Source organism: Meleagris gallopavo, chromosome 4 (genome assembly GCF_905368555.1).
Source record: "Meleagris gallopavo chromosome 4, MGAL_WU_HG_1.1, whole genome shotgun sequence".
NCBI lineage: Eukaryota > Metazoa > Chordata > Aves > Galliformes > Phasianidae > Meleagris > Meleagris gallopavo.
In genome coordinates, this window is record NC_139407.1 from 68177491 (window position 1) to 68204704 (window position 27214).

At 48.1% G+C, this 27214-nt stretch overlaps 1 protein-coding gene across 1 annotated transcript in view; it reads left to right on the forward strand.

Annotated features, from left to right (window-relative positions):
• PTPRA (protein tyrosine phosphatase receptor type A) overlaps positions 1–27214 on the forward strand; it is a 96392-nt gene that overhangs the window by 60388 nt on the left and 8790 nt on the right. Inside the window, exons 4-12 of the mRNA XM_085223739.1 lie at positions 14158–14236; positions 14633–15001; positions 17412–17429; positions 20311–20395; positions 21287–21360; positions 23055–23191; positions 25056–25146; positions 25482–25558; positions 26565–26601. Of these exons, the coding sequence (XP_085079865.1) occupies positions 14158–14236; positions 14633–15001; positions 17412–17429; positions 20311–20395; positions 21287–21360; positions 23055–23191; positions 25056–25146; positions 25482–25558; positions 26565–26601 (967 nt within the window). The remainder of the gene's footprint in view (positions 1–14157; positions 14237–14632; positions 15002–17411; positions 17430–20310; positions 20396–21286; positions 21361–23054; positions 23192–25055; positions 25147–25481; positions 25559–26564; positions 26602–27214) is intronic.

Sequence of the window (27214 nt, forward strand, 5' to 3'; positions counted from 1 at the left end):
CCAGCTTTGATGTGCTGCACCAATGACTCTCGTGACGTTTCAGGCCTTTAGAGGTGAGAGAAAAGCAAAAAATGCCTCACGTGAAGATGCTGTCAGCTGCTGGAGTGTAGAGCCGTGGTCTGCTCCAGGAAGGACTGATCCTGAGCAGTGGAGATGCACCAAGGGATCACTCTGAGTAGATACACTTATGGGTGGGGACAACCTTTGGGACGTCTTGATGAGGTTGACCTGACTTGATGACAAGTTGGTTGGTGTTTTTGTGGCTGAGTGTGACATCTTTCGTGTGAGGCAGATTTGACTTACCTGCTCTACTTGGATTGTAAGTACCAAGATCATTGCCACACCTTCATTGGTAAGATCCAAAATAGATGGAAATGTTGCTTGAGTCCCACCCTGGCCTTAGCGCTAATTTCTGCTGCTTAACATTGGAGCCAGTGAGAGTCATTCTGAGAAATTAGGAAAGCAACATGAAGGTTTTGGGGGTTGAATCACAGACTCATGCATTGGGAGAGGTTGGCAGTGACCTCTGGATGTCATCTGGTTCAACCCCCGCTCAGTCACGGTGCCCATAAGCACGTCTAGATGGCTTTTGAAGGTCTCCAAGGATGGAATTATAGGATCATAAAGTGATTTGAGGACCTTAAACGTCATCAACTCATTCCATGGCTTTTGTTCAAGCATCTGCAGCCCCACATTGAGATCTAAGTAGAGAAACTGGATGAGGAGAGAGAACAGAGGTGCTGAGACGTGTGAAATTACCCTGATGCTGGGATGTTTGGAGCCCCTTTGGTGGGGGATCGGACTTGAAATGCGTGTCAGTTCTCTACCAATAGTCTGAGATGTGTTAGACCTGGCTGCCACCAAAGAAATATTTAATCTTCAGAGTGAAAGTGAGGACAAGTCTCAGCAGGGGGAAAATCTGCTGCAGCTGAGAGCTGGCAGAGGGCTGGGAGGGTGTTGAAAGGGATGACATGGAGCACGTGTATGCTGATGGGGCCAGGAGCAGAGCAGGAGGGCTCCTGTGTCTCCTACAGCGGGGTCTCCTTTAAGGTACCCTGTTAGATCAGCAGTGGAAATGCTTCAGTGCACACATCTGTGTTCATCATGAGATTCCAGCATCTTCTTCCATCTTCATTTTGGCATTCCCTGGGAAAACGCATTGCCTGCTGCAGCCCTGCTGCTTTTCTCAGCTTCCTTCGTGTAGCTTTGGGGAAGGGCTGGCAAGAAGGTCACGGGAGAACGTGGGAGGAAGACTGAGGTTGGCCCAGCTGGTTTCAGCCTGGTGCTCAGGAACTGGACCTGCTGCAGGAGCAGTGTGTGCAGCCCTCTAATCCACGGCAGTAAATCACATGCAGAAATGTTGGCTGGTCGGACCCAGACCTCCGGGGCTATCTTATGTAAAGTTATTCCTCTTCTATTACAGGGCTCAAGCTTTACTCCCTGTCGCAGAACTGCAACATCTTCAATTACAGAAGCAGTATCTGCCAAAGCAGTGTTTGGACGCACTCATCAAAGCATATGTGTTTTGCTCTCCTCTTCCAAGCTGCTTCTGTGAGCTCACGCCAAAGTACCCAGCACTCCCTGTTGTTTGCATGACACATTTCTGCTCTCCCATTTCCCTTGTTTCTACATATGTGATGACCTTAGAGGTCTTTCCCAGCCTTAATGAGTCTACGATTATTTTTTCCCTGCAATCTCTCGAACCACTTTGCCCACAGAGGGAGGAGAAGAGAGGTGATGGAGCGGGGAGGAAGGAAAAACGGCGTCTCTGTTTGGTGTTTCACCAAGCAGTTTCTAACAAGCAGTTTGGGATGTTCCCCTCCCTCCAAACACATCGATCCAATTTGAAAATCCAGGGCTTAAAAGCACAGATGTTTGGTGTGACACAGACACAGCAACTTCCTAGCAAGAGAGATGGCTTTGCTGCTGGTGAGGTCCTGGGGGCTAATCTGGGATGAGAGGAGTTAAAGCATCCTTAAAGCGGCTCACCCGAAACTTTCCTTCCCTCTGTGCACTAAAACAGCTTTCACAGATGCTGCGGATCCCTGTGGCCATCCCTTGGTGTCCCCAGGGCTGGACCAGCAGTGGGATGTGACCTGGCCAATGGTTCCATTGGAGTTGGCTGCTGGCAGTCCTTCATGCCCAAAGAGAGCAGTGGGGAGATGGTGGGAGTTAATTCTGTCTGGAGTCAAATCTGGTAGCACTCAGAAGCGCCGAGGATGCGAGGTGGGATGGTTTGCTTGCAGCATGGGTGACTGCCTTATTTTTTAACTCATTAATTTTAATCTCAGCCCACGCCACCAAGGATCACAAGTCAGGGGTGCTGCTGATATTCGTTGCTTGACTCTGAATAAACATCTGCCATTTATAACTGGTTCCTCCGGCTCACGTTGGAGCACTCAACACCTGAATTGCCTCTGAGAGCATCACATGGAGACTGCAAGTGCTGCTCCCTTCCTGCAGCACAACATCACACTTAGGGCAAAGTGTGCTGTAGGGACTGAACTGTGCCCACTGTCTTTGCTGCCGGTCCAGTCAGTGCATGGCTGCTCTGGTTCGCCATCAGCCTGCTCTCACTTCATCTTGTGGACTGATTTTGAAGCACTTACCTGAGCTCTCATGCTGCATGCTGGCAGCTCCTGCAGAGTGGTGGCTGTGAGATGAGGCTTTGCTTGCAGCAGTGCAGCCTTTGGGCACCTTGGATCTGAATTCTTCTCTTGTTCAGCTCACATGATACTTAATTCCTTGAGAGGGAGGAAAGGTGGCACCACCTATACCAAAGCCTGCAAATCTGCCTCTGCTGTAGCACATGCTCAACAAGATACAGAATCATTTGAGTTGGAAGGGACCCTTAAAGGCCATCTGGTCCCACTCCTTGCAACAAACAGGGACACCCACAGCTCCATCAGTGCTCACAGCCCCATCCAGCCTGACCTTGGGTGTCTGCAGGGTTGGGGCACCCACTGCCTATCTGGCAACCTGTGCCAGTGCTTCACTACTATGTGTAGGACTCAATTTTCAATCCATGTGCAAAATGATATCTCAGAATGACATCTCTTGCTTCGCTCCCTCCCAGCTGAGGTACCCTTCCCTGCCTTTGGTTGTAGCACCATTTGCAGAGCGTCTTCAAATAATCACTCCTCTTCCTCTGCACCTGCTCCATACGGGCACAGGGAGGCTTGAGATGCAGTATAGCTTGGCAAACCAAGCATTGAGATAAAGAATCTGGAATTTAGAATCATAGGATCATCAATGGATAGGGTTGGGAGGGACCTTAAAGCCCATGCAGTTCCAACCCATGCCAAGGGCAGGGACACCTCCCAGCTGGATCAGGCAGCCCATGGCCCCATCCAGCCTGGCCCTGAGCACCTCCAGGGATGGGACATCTTCAGTGCCAGGACCTCACTGCCCTCTGAGTAAAGAATTTCCCCCTAACATCTACTGTAAATCTCTCCTCTCTTAGTTTAACACCATTACCTCTTTTCCTATCATTGCAGCCTCCGTCAGTGAGTCCATTCCCATCTCTCCAGACTCACTCTGCCAGCCAGGATACCAACCCAGTGCGTTGTGCGTCCTCGATTTGGTTCAGATTGGAGGCAGGTTTGCCCCTGGTTGTTGTTGGGCTGCGTTTTGCGAGGTCAAAATGAGATGAATGTGTTTGGCTTTGCCATCGAGCAGACAAATACAACGCTGGGCTTCATCAACAGGGTTTGTCTTGTGTTCACAAAGCAACAAGCAGCCACAGAGAGCCAGCTCTGTTCTATGTGAGCTCCTGTACCATTTTACGCCTGGCTAGGGGAATCTCTCATTTAATGGCAAGACTGAGGAGCCTTCTGTGTATTATGCTGCTAGCAAGGGGGTGGTGGGAAGGGGTGTTTGTGTGGGAGCACTGCTTTTCAAAGCCTTTTCAAAAGGCTGAGACAGCGGACACTTTCAAAGATGGGGATGTCTCTGGTGCTGTCCGTGGCCATTGTATAGAAATAGAAATAACGTGGGTGGAGTTCTGTGTCAGCCCAGATAGGTCTCAATGAGTTAAATTGAGCAGCGTTGCGATGGTCCAGCTGGAATCGTGTGTTTGCAGGGGGAATGCTTTTATACAAGAGTTGGGTCCTGCGGGTTTGCCTTTATTGCTTGATACTACAGAGTGTTTGAGTTCTCCTGTAGATTCTTCATGTTTGTTGGAATATCAGTAAAATAGAAGTGACACGAGGTGATATTTAATGCCTGGTCAGGAAGATGGTGTTTACTGGCAAAAGGGAATGGGCCGTAACAGCTGAGTTCCAGCATTACCTTCTCTCTGTTCTCTCTTTCATACGCATCCAGGCTGCTGTCATCAAGGAAACCTGAAATTCTCTGCTGGTGCTTTTGCACACAAAATGGCCAGAGATGCTGTGAATCCATGGGGGAATGAAATATCTCTGATCCTGGTGCAAATTAAACCTCTGAAGATCTCAAAGAAACCATTTCTTTCAGCCACCCCATCGGTATCAATAGCAGCCCCTGCACCGGGCACTGGGGCACCATTTTGGGCTGAGAAGTGCCCCAGTGAAGGAGAGGGAGATGTTTTGTCTTGAGTGTGATGGGATGGGCAGTGCTGGAGGAGGGAATAACCAATCTGACAATGTGCTGGCTTTCACCCTGAGTTTTTTCCAAAGCAAATTGGGTTGCAGGCTCAACCTCTCTCCTTTGTGTTGGGAAGGGACCTCAGGCTTCTCCTGGAGCTCCATCTAGAGGGGAGGAAGATGGGCCCATCCTGGTGGCCTCCCTCGGGTGTCCTCAAGGAGCCTTCCCATTGCTCTGGTGTTTCATTTCTTTCCTTTGTGTTCGGGGTGGTGCTGTGTGGAGGTGGACATTGGAGCTGTGATCCTTGTGGGTCCCTTCCAGCTCTATCACTGTGACTCTACAAACTCATTCAACAGAGCTGTAGTTACACCACAGACACAGTTTCTCCTGCACCAGTGAAGGGGATTTCTCTACTGGCCTCACAGGTGCAGCCGTCCCCACTGAGGATGTAGAAACCACACCGTGCTCTGTGGTTTCTTGTGGGTTTGATGACAAAAGGCAATTGGTTGTGGTTTGGGCTGGGGATTTCCTGGCGAAACAGGTCGGAGATGATGTTCCTGTCATGATGCTCCTGCAACACAGAGAGCACTTTGCCCATGCAAAACTAAAGGGAACGTCGTGGAGTTGTTGCACAGAACTGAGCGTACAACGCAGCCTGGCTGTCAAGGTGGAAACAATCTCACAAAACATTGCAGCTCCAGCTTGCCCAATCTGCGTTCACAGGATCATAGGGTTGGAAAGGATCTCAGGAGATCGTTGAGTCCCACCCCTTGCTAAAGTGATGTATAATAGGTCGAGGGGTCAGCATCCAGCCAGGTCTTGAGTATCTCCATAGAAGGAGACTCCCCAACCTCTCTGGGCAGCCTGTTCCAGTGCTCCGTCACCCTGACTGTAAAGAAGTTCTTCCACATGTCAGTACAGAACTTCCTATGTTCAAGTTTTAGGCCATTGCTCCTTGTCCTATCGCTACACAGCACCAAGAAGAGCCTGGCCTCTTCCATTTGCCTCCCACCTCCCTTTAAATATTTATAAACATTTATCAGATCTCCTCTCAGTCTTTTCCCCATGCTGAACAGACCCAGGCCACTCAACCTTTACTCATACAGGAGATGCTCCAGGCCCTTCATCATCTCGGTGGTCCTGCACTGGACTCCTCCTAGGAGATCCCTGTCTTTTTGGAACTGAGGAGCCCAGAGCTGGGCACAGTATCTAAATGTGGCCTCACCAGGACAGAGCAGAGGGGGAGGATCACCTCCCTTCCCCTGCTGCCCACGCTCTTTGTAATGCACCCCAGGATGCCACTGGCCTTTTGGCCACCAAGGCACACTCATGGCCAACCTGTTGTCCACCAGGACTCCCAGGTCCTTCTCTTCAGAGCTCCTCTCCATCAGGTCATCCCCAAGCTATACTGATGCACATGGCGACTCCTCCTCAGGTGCAAGACTCTACATTTGCTCTTGATGAACCTTACCAGGTTCCTCCCTGCCCAACTCTCCAGTCTGTCCAGATCTCATTGAATGGTGACACAGCCTTCTGGTGTGTCTGCCACTCCTTCCAGCTTTGTATCCTCAGCAAACTTGGATGTACTCTATCCGTTTATCAAGGTTGTTGATAAAGATGTTGGACAAGACTTGACCCAGCACTAGCCCTTGGGGAACACTGCTTGTTACAGCCTCCAGCCAGACTCTGCACTGCTGATGAGCATCCTCTGAGCTCTGCCAGTCATCCAGTTTTCCATCCACCTCACCATTCACTGATCTATTCCACATTTTCCACAAGTTTCGTAACAAGGATGTTGTGGGAATTGGTGTCAAAGTCAAGGTACACAACATCCAGTGCTCTCCCCCCATCCATCCAGCCATTGATGACATTATTGAAGGCTATCAGGGTAGACAAGCATGATTTCCTCTTGGTGAATCCATTTTGACTACTCCTGGTAACCTTCTTCTCTTCCAACTGCTTGGAGAGGGAGTTGGATTCCTTCTCTTCTTAGCAGTGGGATGGTTTTGCTTGGATTGTGCCCATTTTCTGCTGGTCGCTGTTCCCCACCGTGCCCTGAAAACTTTGAAGGCTGCTATGGAAGTCTTTACAGGCAGTGGTGCTGTCGTGTTGTTGGGGAGATTAAAATACAGAGTGAATCATGAAGAACGTGGCTCAAAGTGAACCACCCCATTGGGCCATTGTGTAGTCACTAAGGACAAGAAACTGCATTTTTCTTTTAGGTTCTGCTTCAGTATCTCCAAGGACTGACGACTCTTTGTCTGATCGCAAAGCCATCGTGCCCAATAGTTGTCCTGAAAAACAGGAAAAATACAAAAAAGAAACCCACATTTTCTTCTTCCACGATCTGATTGTTTCTTTGCCCTTCACCCGCTGAAATGCTGTGCATAGCTGCTGGCTATTAGCATCTTCTGCAACAGGAGAAGGACATCCTCCGCTCCGGGGGATGCGTGGCAGTAACCATGGAAATGCGCCGAGGCTTTTGTCTGAGCAGTGCCTCTTCAGATCAGCCCCACTTATCCCAAAGTAACAGCCTTTCTTGGCTGCCTTTTTGTTTCAGAGTGTGATCACGTTGTCTGCATAACCCTGTGATGTGCCCAGCACCGTGGTGGGGCTCTGAACCCTTCAGCATCGCTTCCTTCTGGACAAGAACACGTGGAAAGAAAAATACCCGCGTGGAAATAGAGCCACCGGAGGCAAAACAGGAGTTTGGTCGTTGTTCAGGAGCGTGGGCTGAGGAGAGGAAATATTTGGGAGACGGATCTGTTTTTATAGCTGTAGCTTCTATATCATTATTTTTTCTAACGAACCATTTTCCAAACCTTTTCAGACAATATTTTTGCAAGAGCAGAAGACTGCTGCATGAGCCTTCCGGCTCCAGCATCCCGGTAGTGCAGGCATTGCTGGGCATTCTGGAGCACCCGCTCTATTCCCTTCATCCCATCCCACTCCTTCCACGTTTGTTGGCTCCACGCTGCAGATTCTTCCTCTGTGATGCTTCTACTTGTATAATTTGGAAGATTTGGGCTTTCTCAAGCGTTGTCTGCACACAGATTATTCCAGGCTGTGACCGTAAGGCTCTCCTCAAATTGCTCCGCGTACAGATGTGCTGATCCAGGAGTTGGAAATGAGTTGAAATCGCTTCCAAAGGACGTGAGAAAAGCTTTGCTTCCAGGAGGAACGTGTCAGAGGGAGCATCGGGGCGTCCCTCCTCCTGGGACTGCCTTCTGCACATTCACTTGCTCTGCTCTTACCTGAGCTCCCCCTAATTGACGGTAATTTGGCTAATTGCTCACAAAAGCAGATGTTCTCTCTGTGGTCGCATCAGAACGGCTTACAGTGCGCTGCAGACACGAGCGCACGGCATTAAAAGCCTAATTCCTGTAAACAAGTCTGTTGGAGGGTTAGAAACGACGCCTCCAGCTGCACCAGATTCATTAAGGTTGGAAAGACCACTGAGGACATCAAGCCCAACCACTGACCCATCACCACCACGCCACTGAACCACGTCTCTCCAAATTCAAGCATTTCTTTTTTGTTTTAAGGCGACAGTCACACTTTTACAACTCTGTCGAGCCGTTTTCCTTGCATTTGCTGTGTGCTCTGCTAACCTACTTGTAGGTTGAGCTGGAAATGCTTGCATCCAGCGGCACTGCAGATTCTCAGCTCAGATTCTTGGAGCCTTCAGCACAAGATGTGCTTCCAGCGTTTTTGGCAGTCCCGTACAGCAGCGAAGGAGGGAGATGTTTTCAGCTCCAGTTCACCTCGTTTGCAAACTTCCTAATGTGAGAGGCTGCGGGCTGGGAATGCATCCCTGCACCGCGCTTGGGCTATCTCTACGTCTGTCCCTCTTGCAAATAAGGTCATAATATATGCAACGCAATGCAAATGTATGTAAAGAGTAAGGTCTGCTCATGCTGAGTCTTGCATGTAACCAGAAGGAAAACAAGCCAAATTCTTTAAAACTGCCCCAAAAGCTGCTTGCTGGGCAGGCAGCATCTCAGTGCCGAGCAACGTGTTGCTTTGTGGCGTTCGTCTTCACCGTGCTCGCCATTGTCACATCGCTCACAGGGAGCCATTTGAGCACTGGAGTACACCCTAATTAGCAGTTTCATAATCAGTGATCTCGGCTACACCACAAGTGTTACTGTGGCAACAGGGCTGAACCGTTCAGCGGTGCAGAACCACCGCAGGTATATCGGGATTTGGCTTTGGCAGGGGCTGCTCCCCGCTCCGGCTCCTCGCCGTCGTCCCGGCCGCGCTCAGGGTAAGCACAAAGCGCCGCGTCGCCGAGCGGTGCTAAGCTGGCAGCTCAGCCTCCAGGAGGAGATCTGAAAGCTCTCATGGGAACAATCCCCTCCAACACCGTTGTGTGAAGGAGGATGCTCTGCCTGCGGCTGCCCAGCGCTCGATCAGCTTGCAGCGTAGCTCAGATCCGTGCAGTGCTTGCCTTCGGTTGTTTTATTTTGGTGTTTTCTTGTTTTCCCTCCCCACGTACTGTATGCTCGCTCTCCGAAATGCATCATAATGGCTGTGCTTCATCCTGGCTCCTAAACCAAAAGCAATTGGTCCGGCTCGACAATTAGCAGCGAGATGAAGCGCATCTTTCTATTGCTTTCTCTCTATTACAAGTGATGCCTGGAACAAAGAAGGGGAAACCATAAAATGTGATCTTTAAAACGATAAACACAGTCCAGTACAATTTGAGTTCTTTATTCTAGTTTTTGGAGAATCGAGCTGGGATCACGCAGCCCCACTCCTGCCTTTAAGGACGAGCTCTTTGCTTTCCAGTCCTCCATCTCCATCTCCGACAGCTCTCTTCCATCCCATGTTTCCCATTTTTCTCCGTGTTTTACCTTTTCTCAGCTCTAAGGCTCCCCTGTCCTGCTGTTCTCTCTTCTTGTGGCCAAGAAGGCCAATGGCATCCTGTTTTGTACGAGCAGTAGTGCAGGCAGCAGGAGCAGGAGGGGTTCTGTACTGACACAGGTGAGGCTGCACCTCGAGTGCTGCTCTCAGTGTTGGTCCCCTCACTACAAGCCATTCATTTGGGGAGTTAAAAAGCCCATTTGTGAGGCTGTGCAGCAGTAGGTGAGGCTGAAACTTAGAGATTTGCACTTTGTAGCAGCAGAAGAGCCTTTTAGCATCACACTGACAGCACGAAGGCTTTCTGCACCCCAGAAAGCCAGGTGGGATTGGGGTCCCTAATTACCCCTTCCGTGCACATTCATTGAGATTGCTGTGTCTTGCTTTGAAAGAACACTCTGTTGTAGTGAGTGGAGAATGGGAATTTAGGATGTGGAGATCCATGGATGGTTGGGCAGGTGCTGGGTGATGCAGAAAGGAAAGCCCTGAGCTCATCCTTCACAGCATTGGTACCGCTGCTCCAGGGGAAGCAGGCTGTTTATTTAAAGGGGGTGGGAGGAAGAAAGGAAGGAAGGAAGAAAGGGAGAAAAAGGGAGGAAGGGAGGAAGGGAGGAGAGGGAGGGAGGGAGGGAGGGAGGGAGGAAGGAAGGAAGGAAGGAAGGAAGGAAGGAAGGAAGGAGAGAGGAAGGAAGGAAGAGAAGAGAAGGAAGGAAGGAAGGAAGGAAGAAGAAGAGAGGAAGGAAGGAAGGAAGGAAGAAGAAGGAAGGAAGGAAGAAGAAGAGAAGAGAAGGAAGAAGAAGAGAAGAGAAGAGAAGAGAAGAGAAGAGAAGAGAAGAGAAGAGAAGAGAAGAGAAGAGAGAGAAGAGAAGAGAAGAGAAGAGAAGAGAAGAGAAGAGAAGAGAAGAGAAGAGAAGAGAAGAGAAGAGAGGAGAGAGAGAAGAAGGAAGAGAAGAGAAGGAAGGAAGAGAAGAAGGAAGGAAGGAAGGAGGGAGGAAGAGAAGGAAGGAAGGAAGGAAGGAAGGAAGGAAGGAAGGAAGGAAGGAAGGAAGGAAGGAAGGAAGAAAGAAAGAAAAGAAAGAAAGAAAGAAAGAAAGAAAGAAAGAAAGAAAGAAAGAAAGAAAGAAAGAAAGAAAAAGAAAGAAAGAAAGAAAGAAAGAAAGAAAGAAAAAGAAAAAAAGAAAGAAAAAGAAAGAAGTGTGTTTTAAGGGTGAATGGTTGTTGTGATTCATCTTTTCTGTTCAAGAGTGGAAAAGCAGAGGGTGGGGTGGGGGAATAATGCTCAGTGACACATCAAAGCCTTCACTCCAGCTTTGGACACACATGCAGGGCATTAGTCACCCCGTGGTAGCACAGCACCACGAGCAGCAGCTCCTGTCCCGCGATGGCCAACTCTGCTGTAACAGCCTGCTGCAAAACCAGAAGTTGAGGATGACCGGAATCAGTGCTGCGAAAGCACTCTGCAGTCGGACCAGCCTGATCCCAGCGGGCCAACCCAGAGCTCTCCTCCCCCCTTTGTCAGCTTTCTCTGCTTTGCAAAAGGATGGAGTGAGATGGCAGACGCTGCACGGGGATGGAGGGAGAGGCCAGACGGCGCACAAACCCGCTGCTCCAGCAATGGAAAGGAGCAGCAGGAGGGGACAGGGAGCGAGGGAGCGGCAGGTTTGTCTTCCAGCACAGCTGAGCTATTCTCATGGCTCTCTGCCACCCTTTCCTTTTGCACTTGCTCTTGTCTAACCCTACTGGGAGCTGCTTCGCCGAGCTCAGCACAAACCACCACCACTTGTTACATTACAAAGCTCCTGCTGCCTTTTTTTTTTTTCCCCCCCCCGCTGCCGATCGCCTGAACGAGATCTTGTTTTCACAATCCTACAGCCCAAACCCAACCTTCCTCCAATCCCTATGTGTGGCAGCAGCTCCCGGGGCGCAAACCCCTCCTGACTTTCTGGGAGCACCTTCAGCCAACCCTTCTGCTCGCCGATAGTTCCCCATTCCCAGCAAACCCAGCTCCTCCTTGGCAGAGCCCGAGACATGACGTCAGGGTGTTTTTCTGCAGCGCTCACAGGATGCCGCAGCCGGCCAAGAGCTGTGTTTATGTTGATAACATTACAAGTATTTCCTCCCTGTTTCCGAATCAGCAGGGAGGGAGCAGAGAGGGGGAAGGGAAGCTCGGGTTGCTCCAGCGTTGGGGTAGGGCTCTGGAGGCCCTTTTTTTAATGTTAGGAACTGGGCACGGCGAACCGCTGGCATTTGTTTGGGCTGCCCTGGGGGATTGGGAGGATGCAGAGAGCAGAGGCTGGGACAGAGCTGGCCTTGCCATGGAGATTTTGTACTTGCTTTCTCCTCCAGATCCATTTTTACAGTGATAAAGCAGCTGATGGCCAGGAACAGGAGCAGCTCCAGGGGTTTTGTTTGATGAGCTGGTGATGCCCTAGGGGCTGCCTGGGCTCCTTTTGCTTTTTATATTCACAGCCTTGTCATAATGCCATAAAAACTGTTAGAATCATCAAATCATAGAATGGTTTGAGTTGGAAGGGACCTTTAAAGGCCATCTGGTCCCACTCCCTGCAGTGAACGAGGACACCCACAGCTCCATAAGTGCTCAGAGCCCTGTCCTGCATTACCTCCGGGGATGGGGCACCCACCACCTCTTGGCTTAGAGCTTACCCAGGCCTACCTGCATTTGCTTTCTTTATAAAACCGGGCCAAAGCTCAGGAAAATGCAATTATTTGGTGCCATTTCCCCCTCATGCGATGTTAGAGGTAATACCATGGGGGCTGGAAGGGCAGGCAGTACCTCCCTGCTGATGTCACTCCACTCAGCAGAGCATCACCCATCTGGTCTTTTCTGGGTTTTTCCATCGAGAGTCCCAGGCTGGTCCAGGAATCACAGAATTGTTAAGATTGGAAAAGAGCTCTACAATCCCAAGCCCAAGCCCAACCCATCCCCACCACATCCCTCAGTGCCACATCTCCATGGTTTATTAACACCTCCAGGGATGGGGACTCTTCCACCTCCCTGTGCAGCCTTTGTCACTGCCTGACCACTCACTGGGAAAAGAAATGTTTCCTAATATCCAGCCTTTCCTCCCAGCCTCTCCCTGTCTGCCTCCATGAAGCAGGAGATGGCACAGATTGCCATTAATGGGGATTCTTACCAGCAAGAGCCAGCTCGCATCATTCAAACTCTTAAGAAGGGTTTGGAAGAGATAAGATCTGTTTCTCCAAGAACTGTGGGATGTGCAGAACCCATGTGAATCATAGAATCATAGAATGGCCTGGGTTGAGAAGGACCACAATGCTCATCCAGTTCCAACCCCCTGCTATATGCAGGATCATCAACCAGCAGACCAGGCTGACCAGAGCCACATCCAGCCTGGCCTTGAATGCCTCCAGGGATGGGGCATCCACAACCTCCTTGGGCAACCTGTTCCAGTTCATCACCACCCTCTGAGTGAAAAAATTCCTCCTAATATCCAACCTAAACCTCCCCTGTCTCAGTTTAAAACCATTCCCCCTTGTCCTATCACTACCCACCCTCGTAAACAGGCATTCCCTCTCCTGTTCATAAGCTTCCTTCAAGTATTGGAAGGCCTCAGTGAGGTCTCCCCAGAGCCTTCTCTTCACCAAGCTAAGCAAGAACCCCTCCTCCCTGTGCAGTGTGGGCATAGGATGAGCTGCATCCTGGGACAGAGGTCTAACAGCAAGGAACACTGTGCTCCCAGCAATGTTCTCCACTGATCACTTCCATTTTTGCCATGTCTTCGTTAGGAGGGAGGCAAAGAATGTAGGCGGGTGGTGCTGGTGGGAGGATGCTGCTGGTGGGGCTGCATCTTTCATGACATCAGCCTTGTCCCCTTGCCCAGAATTTGGGATGGGTCTCAACTGAAGCATATTTGAATCGATACAATGAGAGCAAACAACACAGGGTGAATGAAAGAGGACGGTGGGATTGCAGGAATGAAGCCCTTTCTGGAAGGGCTGTTTCGGGGGCTTGCAAGCTTGGGGCTGGATGATGATATCTGACATCATGCTTTTGATTGCCTCTGGATCTGTACCTGTTTCAGAGAAGATAACCATATTCATTTCTTAGGAGCTTTTTGGAAGGAGGAAACAACTGATAAACGCCGTAAAAGCTTTGAGCATGCATTTAAAAGGGCTGAGGGAGAAAGGTTGGGGTTTGTTCTGGGAAAAAAAACAATTTTACTGATGTCATCATCCTGTAATTTAATTTTTCAGGACGCTTCCTGGGAAGAAATGCACGGCACAATGCGTGCACAGCACAGGCAGAGCTTGCAGATTGCTTTGGATTATTCCTTGCAGGATGGTGTTTGGGGCTTTGAATTAGGCTTCCCCAAATCCAGAATAACCTATAAACGTCCACCATGTGCTTAAGTCCAATGTGAAAAAGGGGATGTGGGTGCCCTGGAGATGGGGGGGAGACGTGAGTCAGCCTCCCCTCTTTTGTGCCTTTAGGATCACGGCTCCTTGCTGTGTATTGCATTTAGGTTTCATCATAGCACGCTGGAGTGTGCACTGCTACATCAACTCCCTATTGATTTCCTTTTCCAGGTGGGGATGTATGAACATCCAGATAAATCCTTCCATCCACGTGCATACAGAGACACCATCCACACGCCCACTGGTCCCTTCCAGCTCTACACAGCAGCATCCCCAGTGTGAATTAGTTTGGGATAACAGTTCAAATAGGTGTTTTTTTGCTTTTTTTCTCAGGTCAACATGGATCTATGGTTCTTTGTCATTTTGCTTGGAAGTGGCCTGATCAGCGTAGGTGCTAACAATGTCACAACAGGTAAACCTTGCTTATTGTCTCCTCTCTTTTTGCCCCTAAATCCTCTTTAGGATGGAAGGAGGAAATGTTCTTGTTCTTGTGACTCACCCCTTCTGTTAGTTGTGCTACAAGGGTGACAAACTGTAGGTGCTCATAGATGGGACCTGCAGGTTTATCCCATGACAAACATTGATCCTCTCTTACAGGGGCTCTAATTCTTATTCCTTCCCTACATCATAGTATGTGAGCTGCTTTTATAAGACTGACATCACCCTAGTGTGCAAAGTGCTCTCTCTCCTAGGCTTGGGATGTGTTGGTTGTTTTTCTGCTTGTAGTTACAGTAGCACAAATCTATAGCATATAAATCCTCCAGAAAAATAACTGATGGATTCTCCTTTGTGCTCGTTATCCTCACAGAGCCACCCACAACAGTGCCCACCTCCACCAGGATCCCCACCAAAGCTCCTACAGCAATTCCTGATGGTGGGACGACGCCGAGAGTGAGCAGCCTCAACGTTAGCTCTCCGATGACCACTTCTACCCTGGTGTCGGAGCCACCTACAACCACAGCCACCAGCATCTCCCCCAATGCCACCACTGCCAGCCTCAATGCCTCCACTCCAGAGGCATCAGTGCCCACCTCTGCCCCTGTGGCCATCTCGCTGTCCCCCAGCGTGACACCGTCTGCCCCGCACACTGCACTGCCCAGCACGGAAGCGGAGACGACCGAGAGGAACGTCAGCGCGACGGTGACAACGCAAGAGACCTCTTCTGCATCCCACAACGGTAGGTGTCGTGCTCACAGAATCACAGAATCACAGAATTGTGGGAGTTGGAGGCACCTCTAGAGTTGCTGCACTCCAGCCTACCCCAAAAAAAAGGTTCTCCACAGCAGGATGCTCAGGAAGGCATCCAGGCAGGTTTTGAAGTGATGCTCATCACCTCTCTGGGCAGCTTGTGCCAGGGCTCTGTCACTGTCAAAGTCAAGAAGTTCTTTCTCGTGCTCAGATGGAACTTCTTGGGTTCCAGTTTGTTCCCATCGCCCCTTGTCCTGTCTCTGAGCACCACCAAAAAGAGTCTGGCCAATCCACTTGGCACACCTCTGTTTGTCCAGGCTGCTCTAATTGTGGTCTTGTTTCATGGAATAGAATCATAGAATCATTAAGGATGGAAAAGACCACTAAGATCCCCAAGTCCAACTCCATCCCCACCATGCCCATAACCACATCCCTCAGTGCCACATCTCCGTGGTCCTTGAACACCACCACCTCCAGGAATGGTGACCCCACCACCTCCCTGGGCAGCTGTGCCAGTGCCTGACTGCTCTTTCCGAGAAGAAATGTTTCCTAATATCCAGCCTCTTCATCTTCTCTTGTTTTGCTGAACAAATAGGAACAAGAAGACACTTTGGGGCAAATTCCATGGCAGTGTGTAACAATATGATACAGTGAAGTGAGTAAGTGCAAAAAGATTCATCCTCTCCTCAGTTCAAACAAAGGAGAAAAACAGTCTACAGAGAGCAGCCTGGGAAGAGAAGGTTTCAGGAAGACCTCCTTGGGGCCTTTTAGAATGTAAAGGGAGTTTATAAAAAAGATGGAGAGTGACTTTTTACACTTTTTGCACCATTTTGTGATTCTGCGATTCTATGAAAGCTGCAGCTTCTTGCCAAGATGTTGGGTGTACCAGATTGTACAGTCTTGTTTCACTTCTGTCACAGATGAATTTCATTGCCTTTTGTGGTTTCTTGGAACCACAAAACAGGGCTGGCACCCAGGCTCCAGGTACTGGCTAAAAAGTTGGTCCTCAACAGGTTTGTGTAAGCAGTAGTAATAAATGACTTTGGGATGTTGATCAGCTACAGAGCTTGGGTTGTTCATACTGCTGCTCCACAAAGCAGTTATTTGCACTTTGGCACCAGCTGTGGGCTCGAGGCATGCTTTTTAGCACTGCACAAGCACAGATACAAGAAGGCAGTCCCTGTCATGACAGATTTAAGGCTTAGTCTAGGTATCACAGAATCACAGAATGGCCAGGGTTGGAAGGGACCTCAAGGATCATGAAGCTCCAACCCCTTGCCACAGGCAGGGCCACCAACATCCACATTTCATAGCAGCCCAGGCTGCCCAGGGCCCCATCCAGCCTGGCCTTGAACACCTCCAGGGATGGACGGGGCATCCACAGCCTCTCTGGGCAGCACCTCACCACTCTCATAGTAAAGAACTTCCCCCTGACATCCAACAGCTCCTAGAGAGATGGCATCTATCAGAATGTTCCATGCACTGGATGTCTCAATTTTGCATTTCCCAGCAGATCCAACAATGCTTCTGTTAGCAGTTTTTATCCCTTACCTTGGGCTGCTTTAATCTTTCAAGGATCTGGATGAACAGATGTCCATATGGTCACCCTGCTGTCGTTGCCCTCTTGGCACATCACTGAGGTGACCGCCAGGCATGTGGAATTAGGGTGATCTAAGCTCCTCTTAACATCTGTGTGCTGAGTGCACCCTTTTCCTTTGGGCATTTTTGGAAACTGCAGCCTGGTGAGTCTGCCATCGCGTTGTCTTTGCTGTTGGCATTGAGATTGAGGCTGAAGGACGTTCACAGCCCATAGAACACTGCTGAACTCATCCAGCTTGCTTCTCAGCCCCAAGCCCTCGAGAGTTTTTGTGACTTGGTTACTCCTTATGCACTGCAACGAGTTGGCCATGGAATCAGCAAGGCTTCTCTCTTGCTGTCAGTCCCTAAAACAAATGCCCAAGAAGCTGATTCTTGCTTTATTTCAAGTAATTTGTCAAAGAGCAAAATTAGCTTTAGGGCTGCCTTTTCCACTCATCTTAATGGGAAATTTGGAAAGCAGTCATCAGAGCATTAAGTGCTGCTCAGGAGATGGAAAAGGAGAAAAATAGGAAATGTTTCTCCCAGTGGCTCACAGACCAGAAAGTAAAGTCATAAATTTTCGTGTTTCTCCTTCTAATCAGTAAAGCTACAAATGTGCATTCTATTCCTTTTTCCTTATGACTGAGTGAAAGCTGAAATATATTTCCATATCATGGCTTCAGGAGCAGATATTTTAATAAAAAGATTTGCAAGGAGACGGTGACAGTTACTACATTTGTTGCTATTTCAGTCTTTGATCCTCACTTAGGAAAATGTGTATTTCTTGGTTGCTAAGAGACCTCTGTTTTCTTTTTCTGCAGGTAACTCTGACAGAAGAGGTAAGAGATTTGTATTTCATTACTCTTTATTCAAGCCCTAAGTAAAGGCATTTCCAGAAGCGTTCTGCTATTAGACAGCTCTCCTTATCACACGCTTTCAAAATGGCTTTTACAAAGCATATCAAGCTCTTTAGAAGAGTCATATTGATATGTTAATAAGAGTTGGGCTCCTGCTTTTCAAAAATAAACAATTCAGCACCAATTTGTACATATCCTATGAGATATGAGGAGTTCCTGCTGCACTCACTGAGTGTATCAGCACTGCCTTCTGCAGGGCTGGATGAAAAGGTTACAGGCAGCTGCTCAAGAAACGTCCTTCTCCTTTTTTGCTTATGAATTGTCTTTATTGACCGTGACTTACCCTGTTTGATCAGGACCCGTTCTGCAAATGATGTGAATACTTATCATTCTCATTAATTTTGTTGGCAAGAAGTAGCAGAAATCCATTTCTGGTAATATAATTGCACTTACACTCATTTTTCCATCTCTGATTCAATGACTGAGTTCTGAGAACCAGCATTGCTAACAGAATATTTGCAATTACTCATTGCTTTAGCAGCATAGGAACCAACAGACCAACAGCAGGGCAGCCTGTTTGCTTTCTCTGTGTTTTCATCATTGTCCTGATGGCGTTTCAGCTTTGTACGCTGCATGGCACTCCAACTCACTCTGCTTTTTCCTGAAGTCAGGTGGAAGTTGGTGCTTTATCGTTGTCTTTCACGACAACACCAGACTCTTGTGTTGTCTGCAAGTCCTTCCCCATCCCTTTTTAGCCTTGAGGGAGCTCATAGGATCTTGGCCTTATAAGACATCTGTAAGCTGTACTTGTGCTACTGCTGTCAGTGATATGGTGTGATCCATTGCAGAGAGAAAGGGAGAAACTAACCATGGAGTCCTTGGCAGGCTCTTTAAAAGGCACTGCCTTCTTAGGAGCAAAGCTGCACAGGTATTTAAGACTTTATTTATTCAAGGAGTGATGCTTTCAGTGCCATGTGATGGGGCTGTGATATGGTTTGCACATACACACCAGTCCTACAGAATGAGAACAGATGGCTGGATTTTCCATAAGGAAAATTTCACTTCCGATTTTCTGGTATCTTGGTTGGATTTTAGATTCAGAAGTGACCAGGATATCTCTGCTTTGAGCCCTATGTAGCTGTCCTTGAAATATCATACAGAACTGAGGTTGTGGTGCAGGAATTTAGATCCCAATGAACTGTCCTGCCTTGGCCATGATAGAGATAGGACCAGCTCAGTGGGAACTTCTTTAACCTACTGCTTTGCTTCACTTATTGTAAAGCCAATTGCAAATGAAAATGGAGACTGCTCATGCCAAGCTCAATGACTTATCCCAAACTGCAGTGTCTGTTATGGCTTCTTCTTATTCTGACTCCCAAATGCTACTGGGAAGGAGATCCACCAAGAAACCAAATGGAGGCTTTGTCATGAATCTGGTTCTGTGGGCTCTTGATGGATCATAGAATCATTAAGGTTGGAGAAGACCTCTAAGATCATCAAGTCCAGCCCCAATCCATCCCCACCATGACCGTAACCATGTCCCTCAACACCATAACTCCACGGTTCATGAATACCTCCAGGGCAGTGATTCCACCACTTCCCCGTGCCAACGCATCATCACCCTTTCTGAGAAGAAATGTTTCCTTATATCCAACCTGACTTTCCCCTGATGCAACGTAAGGCCATTATCTCTCATCCTTACCATGTACCTGCACCTCATCCAAGCAACAGTGTGTCTGGGAAGCCTGGCAGGCATCAAGCAGGGCTTTACAGCAAGAGGGTTTGATAAACTCAACAACATGAGCCATGGCAGAGGGGAGGTGAAGGCTAGGAACAGTTACCGAGTATGCAGGAGACAGAAATGTGTTCAGATGAATTTCTTTTTTGCTGCTGGGTTTGGGGGGATGCAGATGGAAAGAACAAAGCCTGGGAGAGGTGTTTTTTTTATTGTTTGCAACAGTAGGTCTGTGCATAAGTCAGATCTTTTGTTCAGAATCACTTTTCTAGAGCTTCTGATTCCAGATTGAGTGAGCTGATGGAAAATGAAAATACCCCTCTCTGGCTCTGCTGCTATCCACATTTTTTCTGGAAATATGCCCTTTAGGGCTGTTTTCCTATCTGTTAGTGTGGCTTGTCTTCCAGCTGCCTCTGGGTGATGTGCTTGCTCCAAGTACCGCTGCTCTGACCCCAGGGGCAGGTAACAAATAACTGGCAGCAAATCTCAGCCGTGGGCTGAACACAATTGGAGTCAGGGTGTAGCATGGAAACATTGCCTGGGCATGAAGCTGGAAGAAAAATCCTGGCTATCTTAAACAATATGGGATCCGTATGGTCCTACAAAGGCCATCATTTTCACCTATTGTAATATAAGGATTCTCACTGAGCTCTTGGACAAATTTAGAAACTTTACGTATGGACCTTTACAGGGCACTTTTAATCCTGTTTTTGTTTTGTTTTGTTTTTATTGTGGAGCACTTCTAATTGTGTTCTAATTGTGAAAACCCTGGTGTGGCCACTTCTCCCCTCTCACAACTTTCTCAGCAGAAGTTTGCATCCATGAGGCCACAAGGTTTCCCAGCGGACTGCTCTAAGAAGAGATCAGGGTACTATGACTGGTGTTCACAGCTTTTAATCTAATCTCAGCATGCTCCCTTAGGTCACGTATCTATCTTCACCAAACCGTAGAATCGTTAAGGTTGGAAAAGCCCACTGAGATCATCCAGTCCAACCAGACACGATAAATGCAAGCCTGTGGAACAAGTGGGTTACTTTAAAAGCAGGAACTGTAGAGGAATGGTTAAGTGATGGCACTGGGTGGTTTTGGGTAGCTGTTGGTAACTGCACCTTTCTTTCTTTGTTGCAGATGAGACTCCAATTATCGCCGTGATGGTGGCCCTGTCCTCCCTCCTAGTCATAGTATTTATTATTATTGTGCTGTACATGTTAAGGTAAGAAGGGCTTGCATGCTGACTTACTTGACAAGTGATTTATTAGATGGTTGGCTGATGGACTGGGTGCTCTCTATTGTGAGGTTTTTGTTCTGTTTCCTAAGCTATGCAAGCCTGACACAGGCGATGTTATAAAAAGAAATCTGTAAGGATAATGAAAATCATATTTGGTGCTATTTAATAATTGTTGCTTATTCATTTCAGTATAAAGCTATTCCTTCTCTGTTCAGTTAGTGAAACAGTAACATTGAGAAGGATGGATTAATCAAAGCCCTGCTTGTGCAGATAAGACAGGCAAGGTCTCCTTCCAAGGCTCAGGTTGATGGATTGAGGAACCTGGTGAAGCTACACAGAACTCTCCAGCCATAAAATCTTTGTTCCTTCATTCCCATCACGATATCAGACATGACCCAATGCCCATGGACAGCCGTGGGTACTAAAGCTGTGCACTGTGGAAGCAGGTTTGTCCCAGCAGAACCATGTAGGGCAGTGGGTGCTGCAGCTGTTTGGACACACAGGGTGATACAGCAGCTGGAGCTGCAGCACATGAGAGCCTTTCTAAGACAACATTTTAAAAATCCAAGCATCTGGGCTGCTCCAAATGATGCCCTCAATGAACCCAGCTCCTGAGTGCACGTCTGCTCAGCTGGAAGAGAGTGTTTATTCACCTGCAGTAAACATTTTAATTTACTCAATGTTTTGATGATTAAATAATTAAAAGGGAAAAAAAAAAAAAGCAATTTCCTTAGCAGTGGTGGAAAAATTCCCTTCGTCTCTTGGCTCTGGGCCCATCTCACAGCAGTGAAGCTGAGGAGGGTTTGCTATTCCAGAAGGTTACCTGGCATCTCGATGGCCAACTCCTGACTTTCTCAATGCCCTTTTCTTCTTTAGGTTCAAGAAATACAAGCAAGCAGGGAGTCACTCCAACTCCTTCCGCCTGCCCAACGGCCGGACAGATGATGCAGGTAAGGCATGACATGGGGACAGAGGTACAAATGAATCACCACAGAATCGTTAAGGTTGGAAAAGACCACCAAGATCATCAGGTCCAACCATCAGCCCATCACCACCACGTTTACTAAACCATGTCCCTTGCAAAACATGCCGTGTGCCTGCAAACCACTGCATGCCAAGCATTCTTCAGAATGGACTATTAATCCTTTATTAATGGATTATTTTACTTGAGGTTTTTTTTTTTTTTCTTTCCATTTGTAATCATACAAAATTATATTAAATCATCAGAAAACAGAGCTCTGTAGAAGCTCCAGGAGCCCCTGAGCTCAGCACTGAGCCCAGTGCAATGACAGCACCTAGCGAATCACTGCTGGATAATATTGTTTTAATCTATGTTTATATTACTTTCTTGTTCTGAACTCTCACTGTTTTCCATGATTTTGACAAACCTAAAACAACAATTCTCTTCCTAACTTTAATTCCATCAACAAATGTTTTCCCTCAAGTGTTTTAATACATTGTGATCACTTCCAAAACTGAACTGCTGGCAGTTCCCCTTTTAAATTAGGATGACAGCTGAATAAAACTCTTGTGAAGTTCTTCACACTGACTGCAGGCACCAAATTAACATTGTGGAGATAAAGCTGGGAACACATCGTTTTTTCCTTATGAAAACCTTGAAAGATAGACAACATTTACAAGTGCAATTAAAAAGTCTTGTGCCAGCCTGCTGTAACGTGCTTGTCTTCTGTAAGAGTTGAAGAGGAACCTCAGTGTCTCAGGGTCCTCAGTGATCCTTATGGATCCCTTCCAACTCAGGATATTCTACAATTCCCTGAGTCAGACTCAGTTAAGATCCTTTTTCTGAGCTTCTTCCGTATTAACCACACACATACAAGGGAGCACTAACTGAAAATCAGGAATGTTTTTTCATCCTGGCAGCTAAAACCTTCCCTGCCCAAGTTTCATATTGCTGTAAGCTAAGGTGTTAACTTCATAAACCCTCAGTTGTGTTGATATAACCCTCCTGTGGCCTTTCTTGGCTTCGCTGGCGTTGCTCAGCAGAAACCAAACGCAGCAGCTACCTTTACTGCATTCACCTGGGAGCTGTGGCATGGTCATTGTGCCAAACTTCCCGTGTTAATGAGGGAATTCAGTGTCTTCATCATCAAATGGTTTGGGTTGGAAGGGAACCTTAAAGCCCGTATGGTTCTGACCCACTGCCAGGAGGGGACACCTTTCACTGACCAGGTGCCCAAAGCCCCATCCAACCTGGCCCTGAGGACCTCCAGTGATGGGGCACCCACAGTTCCTCTGGGCAGCAATGTCCCAGAGCCTCAGCTCCCTCACAGTGAAGAATTTCTTCCTAACATCTCAGCTACATCTCCCTTGTTTTAGTTTAAAGCCCATGTCCTGTTGCTACAGACTCTGATGTTCATCCCCCAGAACTGATGACTTGATCCTCATTTCAGCATCCTGGCTCTGTGACAGGGCAGTGCTCAACTCCAGGCTGCTGATAGAGTCCCAAGTTATCACAACACCCCCAAATTTTCATGGACAGCCCAAAGGAGGAGTAAATCACAGGAGCAGGGACAGCCAAGTGTCCCTACACGTGGCGTGCCCACAGTGTGGGAGCTCTGTGAGGATGGGTACTGGGCACAGAGGAGCATCTGGGGACAACTCTGACCCCTGGGTGTCATTGCAGAGCCCCAGAGCATGCCGCTGCTCGCCAGGTCCCCCAGCACCAACAGGAAATACCCACCTCTGCCCGTCGACAAGCTGGAGGAGGAGATCAACCGCCGCATGGCAGATGACAACAAGCTCTTCCGAGAAGAGTTCAACGTGAGTATCTTTGCTTCTCCTCCTCTCCTGCAGCACAAGGGATGGGTGGGAGTAAGGAGGTTCTTTACTCCATTTCATTCCAATGGACACAACCAAGCTGGTACAGGGTGGCGTTCATCTTTCAAACCGATACAGAGGTTCCTCTGTTACTCTGCAAAGCAATGGGTGTTTATTGCAGGTGGACGGTGGTTATCTGCAGCCATGGAGCAATTTCATGGCTGATGAGATGAAGAGGTTGATGGGGAGAGACTTGAAAAGCCCTGTCTTTTCCTTAAATTGCACAGCTCGAGCAGGATGCTATCAGTGTAAAGCTTATGACACACAACAGAAGAATTCTGGTCTCATTTTGTAGAACAGCAGAGACAAAACAGCTGGTACATCAAAGGCGAAGCCACTAGGAGATTTTTACATATTTATTGCAAAGCACACAAAGAGGTTTTCACCCTTGTAACTGGTCTGTAGTATCTCTCTCTTCTTGCCTGTGTCCCACCCGGCTGCTCTCAGTTTTGCTAGCAAGCAGCACCATGGGGTTACATTCTTCTGTGTCCAGGAGGTCTTGGGATGGAAGAGCTCTGAAAGAATTTCCCTGCCTGCTGGATTCCTCCCAGGTAGAGCCTTCACTCCTCCTCCTCCTCCTCAGGGCTATGACAGAAACACTGCCTTCATGAATTGCTGGTAAAGCTGTGTCGTGGTGTTGTGTCAAATGCACAAACAGCCAAAACAAGAAATTGGAACAACTCTACTTATGTGAATAAGCTTTTAGCTCTGAAACTGAATATTGACCACTTAGAGCACAACAGCTGGCCTTCACACTGATCAGTTTTTTGGCAGTAATTCAGATATTGTCATTACCCCCACAACACTGCATCGTCTCTTCTGAGATGTCTGAAACTTCGTCCTGATGTTGCTGAGCTCTGTGACTTCTTGTGATGCTGAACCTGGTATGGTTTCATTTTGGCAGTGCAGAAATAGACAGAAGTGATGAGGTAGGGGACAAAGTTAATACTGGCTGGAGTGTTATAGCATATTACCTAGAACTGAACTAACTGGATTCCCCATTGGCCTAATTAATTAAAGAAAATCCACTGCTGGTCTGATTGCACTGCAGGTGCTGTCTGCAAATGCATAAAACCTTAGGTGCAAGGTGTGCTAAGCTGATATCAGGACTATGATACAAGATTAAAAAAGAAAACGCAGTTGACTTCCCCCAGCTGTCGCACAACTCGATACCCTGCGTGTCAGAGGAGGCTGTGAGCCCATGAAACCAAATCCACATGCTGAATAACAAGGGAAGCAATCACTTGGGTTATAAATCCTGGATCCTGGGTTGCATGTTGTCGTGCCAGCTGGAGGAAGCAACACATGCCATCCTCCTGGCTATTACAGGGTCACATTGTAAGTGATTCCAGCACCCCTATTTGGAGGTCCCTGATGCTGCTGGAAGGACAACAGATCCCTACTGGGGGTGGGATGGTGCAGCTCCCTCCCACACTGCAGGTGCTGGGTAGTGGAGTTTTGGAACAGGGAGGATTTGGTCGGGTTACACAGTTAGCATCGCTGGTAATGGAGGAAATGTCAGCAGGAGCCTCCCTGTGAGTTTCCAAAACCCTGTGTTGGTGGGTTTGGTGTTGGAGGCTTTGCTGCCACCTCGTGTCTGTAGGTCCAGAGGCTTGGGATATTGCATCTGAGAAGGGATTTGCTCTCTGGTAAAGCCTGGGCTGTTCAAATGATCACCCTGAGCTGGGTTGGGGCACAGAGCAGCACAGGAGTGATGGTGAGGGAAGTGGGCTGAAGGGATTCATCCTTGTGCAGGACTCCTTGTGCCTGAAAATATCACATAAAACCCCATTTTCTGCCACTACAGGCTCTCCCAGCATGTCCCATTCAGGCCACATGTGAAGCTGCTTCCAAGGAGGAGAACAAGGAGAAGAACCGCTACGTGAACATTTTGCCCTGTAGGTATTGATGGGGCTGGGGGGCTGAGGGAGGGCACCACCAGGGTGGGCTCACCCAGAGGGGCTGCTGCATCTGCATGAGCCTTAGATGCACATTAGGGACTCCCTGGAGCTGTGAGCAGCCAGGAGGATGTGGAAAATGAAGCAGATGGGAAATGCAGATCTTCTCTGTATAAGGAAGGTCCATCATCTTCCTGGCTTTGAGCATGGAAGGATTTCAGGGCATAAAGTCACTTATGTATTCTGGGAACCCCCTAAGCCTGGGCTCCACTCCAAAACCTCAGCTCAGCTCTGTGGGGCTTTGGTTTTAATGCAGAATTGTCATCTTTCTCCAGATGATCATTCCAGGGTTCACCTGACTCCTGTTGAAGGGGTTCCCGACTCTGACTACATTAACGCCTCCTTCATTAATGTAAGTGCCTGTCCTGCCTGAGTGACTGCCATCCCTAAAAGCGAGGCTTGGCTGTGTGTGTGGCCTTTATAGGGTGCAACTTTAGTCTGGAAGAAGCCGAAAGAACACAGTCCAGCAACTGGAGTACAAGACAGAGGACTGGGACTAATAAATTCTGGCCATAGTCCTGCTGTGCTCAGTCCCATCTCTTCACACCTCTCTTTTTTGCCACTTCTAAAACCATGAAAAGCTCCTCAGAGCGTTGCAAAGGCAAGCTGGCTGTTTGGGAAGGGGTTTGGAACCATTCTGGGGTGAACAGAGGATTTCTGATTAATGGCTGATGAGTCCTAAGGCTGATTAATCACCGGTACTTCCCAGCTTGCAGGGCTGGACATGTGAAGGGCATGGAAAAAAAAAAAAGGAAGCAACACAGCTAAAATATCCTTCATGCCCTACTCTGCTGCTAGGAGGCAGCAGGATTTGTGCATTTGCCAATGGCTTTTGTTAGTGAACTCATTGATTTCTGAGAGGGAGAGAATGGAGTCCAACTTCTCCCTTTTGTCCATGCTAGTTTTATAGCATTCATCTGAATACAAAATGCATTTTATTAATTTAGTGTCCTGTTTCTTGGGAGATGTGTTCTGTCCACAAGGCATAGAGGGGAGCTGCTAATGTAGCCCACATCAGTGTTACAGTGGGAAGGGTAATATGAAGAAGTTTGAGGGAGATGGAGGCACATGAAGAAAAGCAAGACCCCAAAGGGTTTTTTTTTTCACTTTCTTCAGCACTAACTATATAGCCATAAGGAAATAATCTGTATAACCCACTGCGGGTTCAACAGCCTGAACTCTTGAAGATTAATGCTGATTTTCAGATGATCCCAGCAGAAAGGTACTGAGCTACCACCTCATCCATGCTTTGGGCCAGCAGCTGACAAATTACATGAGTGTAGGCAGTGCAGCACTTCATGACCCTTAGAAAAAGACTGGCCTTTCATTTGTCTTCCTTTTTCTCCTTTTCTCTATAGGGGTACCAAGAGAAAAACAAGTTCATTGCTGCACAAGGTAAATGCTCAGTTATTTTAGTAGCTCTGCCCTATTGGATTTGGGTCCTTCTGCTCTATGAAACTGCAAATAACCCCAGTACAGTGCCTTGTCAGAGTCTCTGGTCAACGTGAAGGGAGATCTGGCCAGGCCACAGTTGTTGCAGAAATGTTTTGTTCCTGCTGGATGTACTGGGGAAGAACAAGAAGCCTGGCCTGTGGAATCTCCATTGCTGGATGGTGTCAAAGGGTTTCTTCCATCCTACCAGCCCCAGAGCCTCATCCTCCCCCCAAGCCACAGCTGCAGGTGGCTGTGATCTCTCAAAACGTAGCTAGCTAGATACTTAATTAAATTTCCTTAATAAAGTTGAGAAATCATTTATGTCAGAGCAAGCACCACAGTGATCCAGATTCATTATCATATTAACCCTTAGCTTTTAAGAATATGGGCTTATGTCCTTGGAGAGAGACTCAGCTGTAATAATCTTCACATGGGTGGCAGGACTGTTAGCCGCAAGCATCAGAGCCTTCCCGAGCTCAGCTGCCCCAATGCAGAGCATCACCATCGTGTGTGCAGCTTTCTCTGCTGAAACTGAGATGCCCAGGTATGGGACTTTCACACTAGCAAAAATCAT